Source organism: Callithrix jacchus, chromosome 12 (assembly GCF_049354715.1).
Source record: "Callithrix jacchus isolate 240 chromosome 12, calJac240_pri, whole genome shotgun sequence".
In the NCBI taxonomy this organism is placed as follows: domain Eukaryota; kingdom Metazoa; phylum Chordata; class Mammalia; order Primates; family Cebidae; genus Callithrix; species Callithrix jacchus.
The window spans coordinates 116,100,914-116,106,543 of NC_133513.1; the positions used below are offsets into that span (position 1 = coordinate 116,100,914).

General features: G+C 46.4%; 1 protein-coding gene across 2 annotated transcripts; it reads right to left on the minus strand.

Annotated features, from left to right (window-relative positions):
• Positions 1–3,070: 3,070 nt before the first annotated feature.
• Positions 3,071–4,853, minus strand: C12H10orf120 (chromosome 12 C10orf120 homolog). Of its 2 annotated transcripts, XM_078346703.1 has the most exons (4): positions 4,623–4,853; positions 4,345–4,420; positions 3,606–3,836; positions 3,148–3,286 (listed from the first exon to the last, which is right to left on the minus strand). In XM_078346703.1, the coding sequence occupies exons 1-4, from the start codon at positions 4,829–4,831 to the stop codon at positions 3,254–3,256; spliced, it is 549 nt and encodes a 182-aa protein (XP_078202829.1). In that variant the 5' UTR covers positions 4,832–4,853; the 3' UTR covers positions 3,148–3,253. The 2 variants fall into 2 exon arrangements, with proteins under 2 accessions (XP_003736000.4, XP_078202829.1); XM_003735952.6 differs by having other exon boundaries at positions 3,071–3,836.
• Positions 4,854–5,630: the final 777 nt, after the last annotated feature.

Consider the following 5,630-nt stretch of genomic DNA (forward strand, 5'->3'; position numbering starts at 1 on the left):
AAAACAAAACAAAACAACATGCTCTTAACTTGTATCTGTGGCCAATGGAGTTGTGTTGGAAACTGAGACAGGGTGAAGCCTCCTGCTAATGATGTTGCCTCTGCTTGGAAGCGAGCTGTGGCTCTGAAAGGGCTGATTGTGGAAAATCAACTGGCAAGCAGGAGCTAGAAAGGAAACTGGCCCTTCCTGGGGCAGCTGTAAGTTCCTGAGGACAAGTTCAGAGTCTTCCCAACCCTGTGAGGAGTTGCTGAGGACATGGTGTGATTAACTGAGGAATCCCTGTATGCTTCAGAGGCAGACAGTGAGTAAGTGCTTCATGCATCTTAATGGTGAATGTGCTGTTTCCCTAACAATCTCAGGGTAAGCTTGTTAGGGAAACAGGGCGACACCATTTTAAAATCAGCTCCTTCTTAAAACTAGCAAGGCACATTCCTTGCCAGCCACAACCCATAGTGGTGAAATGTTTACGGCTGAGGAAACAGCTTAATAAAGCTTGCAAGGAGAAACTCCTACTACAATGAGATGTCCGGATGTCCTGATCTCTCTTAATAATACATGCTTTAAAGATGATTCTAGACATGTTGTGATATACTTTCACACTAAAATACCAAAAATAACTTTCTCTGAATCAACAAACTAATACATCTTGTCACGCTGTCAGCCCACCCTCATGTTGTCATAGCTTGACTTTTACATAGATAAGACTTTTGTATAAGAGAAACTTAAAGATGGTGCATTTCTCTGCTTGCTTTCTGAGGATGCCCTACTCTGCAACTGAGTAGCTTTCAATAAATGATCCCTTCTCAGTGCTCTCTGTGACTTGCCTTGAATTTCTTCCTGCACGAGATCCAAGACCCTCTCTTGGTGTCTGGATCAGGACCCCCATTTTTGGCAACAAGATTTCTGTCTTTTGGGGAAAAAATTTCCTCATTTCTTCTAGATGTCCCAAAATGCTTCACCTCATTTTTACACCTAGAACTCAAGTCTGACCTGTAAGAGATTTAGGAGGCTGAGGGCCCACGTCCCTGTGCAGCTCAGGGTCTGCTTGTCCCCCAGCTCCCATAGCCCACTGTTTAATGGGTACTTCAGTTTTTCACTGAATAACTTAGAATCAAGAAAATGGCTGGGCTGGGTACCGTGACTTATGCCTGTAATCGCAGCACTTTGGGAGGCCGAGGTGGGTAGATCACCTGAAGTCAGGAGTTCGAGACCAGCCTGGCCAACATGGTGAAACACCGTCTCTACTAAAAAATACAAAAACAAGCCAGGCACAGTGGCAGGCACCTGTAATCCCAGCTACTCAGGAGGCTGAGGCAGGAGAATCACTTGAACCCGGGAGGAGGAGGTTGCAGTGAGCCAAGGTCATGCCATTACACTCCAGCCTGGGTGACAGAGCAAGACTCTGTCTCAGAAAAAAAAAAAAAAAAAAAAGAAGAAGAAAATGTTCTATGAGCAAGCCTACAATTTGGAGCAGTTCTCTGAGGTCATGGACAATGGCCAGCTGTGTTCTGTCTTGATTACTGGGAAAAAGGGAAGGAAATTGGACTGACATGTCCAGGTTCTAGACAGGCTAAATGTGCTTTGAATTTGATGAAGTCTGTGCTAGCCATGGACGTGTGACAGAATGGCTATGAGATGCTGGCTGGTTGTGCGTGTGGCTCAGAGTAGGTGTGAGGGTCACTGGTGAAAACTTCAGACTTGACATCAGAACCGCACAATGAGCAAGGTCCCATGGCAGTGTCTACGTGTGTGTGTGTGTGTGTGTGTGTGTGTGTGTGTGTTTAGAGGAGGCAGTGTACAGGGAAGAGACTAGAAAACTCCCAGCTTCAAATTCTTTTCTTCCATGAGAACCCATTTTCATATCTTGTAGCAAACCTGGAAGGGTCAGCCCTTCTCTAAGCCACACTCCTTGTTGATGGCCAAGCATCTGGAAGAAACAAGAATTCCATCTTAATAAAGTCTGACTGCCCTAGTTGTTGTCTACTAGATATGCCACACTGGGGCGCAGACAAACCCTTGATAGGAGTAGCAACAGTGACCTCAGAGACATTTGGTACCTCCTCCTGACATGCCCTAAGGAATTGTGCATGCTACCGCCATGCCTGCCCTGTGGCTCCATTTGACTTAATGGGGAGGGTGTGGACTGCCTGGTTGCACTGAAGAGGAGGGTAGCAGAGAAATAAGGCTGGAAAGGGCTGGCTCTGCCTTCCACGGCAGAAGCTGGATGCCTGGGAAGGAAGTCAAGAGCATGAACTAGACCTCCAACTTTTAGATGTGGGCATACCGTTCTCTTCTTCAGTTGTGCAAGAGGCTTCTCCCAGCTCCAGGGACTCTGCTATTGGCTGCAGCAGTGGTTCCAGATATTCCCACTTCTTCGTCTTCATGCCTTTTGCAATGTGGCCTCTCATGAAGAGATAAAGTTCATTTACCCACCCTTGCATCTAGGCTGGCCTCAGGTCTTGCTTTGGACAACAGAAATGTGGGAAATAAGTAACAGTGTGCCAGTGATGAGCCTTGTTCTTAAGAGGCCTTGCAAACTTCCACCCATCCTCTTGGGCCCCACAATGACCCTGTGAACAAGCCTGGGCTAGCCTACTGGATGAAGAAAAATATGTGGCCCAGTCACCCCCATTGACCTAGTTCATAGTTGTCAGTTCCCAGAAGGAGAGCCAACTAATTTACCTGCAGTTAGCTACAGACACGTGAGGAGCCCAGGTGAGATCAGGAGAGGCGCCTAGCTGAGCCCACCTGAAATTGTTAACCCACAAAATTACAAGCAAAATTGGTGGTGGTTGTTTTAAGCCACTAAATTTGGGGCAATTTGTTTCACGGAAATAGATAACAGACACACACCCCAGTGGGGGTAGGTTAGGAGAAGGCCTAGGCTGTTGCTGAGGGTGGGAGCAACAGCCAAGAGTCACCTGAGGTCAGGAGCCTCAGTAGGTAGAGCCCTGAGGCCCTCCTCGAGACTGGGATGGGGAAGCCAGAGTCACAAAATAAGATGGGTTGGGAAGGAGCCTGGGGCACAGCTGGCAGGAATAATAAGGACCAGCACACGTGGTTACCCTGGGCAATAAATAAAATTTTAATAATGACAAGGAGTTGCTTTCCGCATGCGCTGTTTCCAGGGCTGCTGCTTTCGGGCTTTAGGTCTCGGCCACATCACTGAAGTGGACTTTCCTCGATATAAAATCCTGATTCATTAGCATTAAGTCACCAGGGAATTCCGATATGCAGAAAAGATTTCGGTTCGTTAGGCCTGTGATGGACCGTTCTGGTTTCTTTGCTGGGAGGAAGGATTTTCGATCATTTGCATGGTATGTTAAACATTTTTTTGGTTCTCCTGACTGGAAAACTACATTCATTTTTATTTCTACTTTTTTTGTGTTTTTGCCCTCTGCTTCCTCTTTCTCAGCTTGCTTGGCTTCATCACAGTTATGGCTGTCATGGTTGCCTTCTTGTCTGGCCTTATTTTTTGCCATTGGACCCAGGCCCACTCCAGACAGAAATGAGGAGCATCTGAACTTCTCAATGTAGGGTAAAAGCTGACTATTTCTCTGAGCCTGAGCAAGCCTCATTCTCGCTATGTGCTTACTGACATTCACCTGCTCTCGTTGTGGCATTTGAAACTCCTCTGGGGGCACAATCACATTTGCTGTCCATATTTTTTCTAGGGGTCCACAATTAGCACGAGGAGAGGAATGTTCTTTTTGATACTCCGTTGCCCGTGTGTGGTCTGGAGACTGCTGCTGTAGTTTCTTGAGCATTCTCGATTCTTCCTCTTGCTTATAAGCCAAAAGCCTTCTTGCTGCTATAGTGTGAATGCCACCGAGACTCTGACAATGGAGAAAGAAGTTGTTAAAATCACAGTAGCACAGGGGCAGGCAGCACCCACAGACACAATTCGCTAGTAACTGCTTCTCCCTCCAGTGCAGAAAGTGTTTGAGCCCCTCTGTAGTGAAATACAGGGTGAACCTTTGGGGTCAGATAAGCTTGCGTTAAAATCCTGACTCTCCTCACCTACAATGAATTCAGAATAATTTTATTGACTTTACAGAGTCATGGTGAAGTCTCGACAAGACAACGTATATGAAAGTGACCAGTGCAAGGTAGGAGCCGAAGAGATAACTGTTTTCATCATTTGTTATTACTTATATTTCTAATTGGAACTTGTCAATAAGGATATTTTGCTGTGCAAGAGTGGAAGCCACTAGCAGACTCACCAATGTGAGTTCACTGTTTGAGAGGTGTCTCTGTTACTGGTGGTTTCTGAACCTTTGGCTCCCCCTAGGTAAACCGGCTGGCTTCAGTGAGGCCTCTGTGTGAAAACTGCGGGACACTTACTAGGATCTCTTTTTCCAAGGGAGAGTATTTCCCGAAGGCAATCCGTGGGTCTGATCTGTAGAATTTGCTCCATGTCCTGGAAGAACAGAAGCAGGAGTATCAGAATCCTTGAGAAGTTCTTCCTACTTTTCCCTCCTGGAGTGGGAAGGCTCACAAAGGGTTATGCTACACTGTCCAGGCTGAGGCTGCAATGAGCAGGGGTTTCTGTAGCCACTGGGTGGGCTCCTCCACTTGGCTTCTTTCTGACATGGACAGATTAAAGCACAAGTCACACTTACCCCAACGGTGAAGCAGAGCTCATATTCTCTTGGAAACACATTGGGGCTTGATCCTGAAAGGAACAGCTGGCATTAAATACTCTGACTGGCTTTTCGTTCTTCCTTTCTTGGGCCATCGCATCACTAGCCCTCTGTTTTCCAATCTCCTGACAGTCGTTCTCCCATTCTCTGACTGAACTCCGGCAATAGGCTGGGAAGGAGATGTTCATGTCTGGAGTTTGTTTCTAAGACAAACTGATGGAAGCCCGAGGGTCAGTCACAAACAGTTCTCGCATCATAACTGGCTTACTTGGGCGCTATTGTGAGGTCTGAGTTCAAGACATCAAATGATGCCCCGGGGTGAAATGGACACATACTACCAGGCTCTTGGTGTGCTGGAGTCCAGAGGAAAATGGATAGAGAATGTGGCTGGGAGGCAATCTGACCGTGTCACTGCCATTGACAAACCCACAAGACTGCTCAGTTTTCACCAGAGGAAGACTCAGTCAACTAAAGTCTCTCTCTGGTTTTCACTTGTCTCTTCAGCCTTAGCTCCTCATGCTTGATCAACACCACACTACCCATCATTCTCAAAACAAGCACCTAAGCTGTTGTTCACAGTCCCCTCGTGTGCCGGATTCCTCTCTTATCCTTGGCAATTGCTTGTCTCTCAAGACCCAGCCTAATTGTTGCTTCCTCTGAATGTTGCAGACTAGATCACCCTTTGTCCATGTTCTCATGGCACTGAAGGCATCATGCTATGGTGCTTTCTCATATACCGACTTGCTTGGTAAGTCAGGTTTCTTGGTAAATCAGTCTTTCCCTCTACTGAAAAAAGGTGCCAACAGCATCTTATTCTTTGGGAATGGTTTAGGGCAGATGCTCAGTTTGCTAACTCTTAAAGGTTTGGTCAAGAATGGCACTGGTGGGAACGGATATTGCCAAAACTCTATGGAAGGCAATTTGGCAATATGTATCAAAAATATAAATGCATTTCACCTGGTTATGTGTATGAAATAAATTATGCAC

Bases quoted from the DNA above. Each gene is read 5' to 3' on its own strand.
- C12H10orf120 (XM_003735952.6), bottom strand. From the start codon at position 4,831: ATGAACATCTCCTTCCCAGCCTATTGCCGGAGTTCAGTCAGAGAATGG. The intron at 4,421-4,622 runs GTAAGTGTGACT...CTGTTCTTCCAG, and splicing joins AGCTCTGCTTCACCGTTGGG to GACATGGAGCAAATTCTACA. The intron at 3,837-4,344 runs GTAAGTGTCCCG...CTCCATTGTCAG, and splicing joins CCTTGGAAAAAGAGATCCTA to AGTCTCGGTGGCATTCACAC.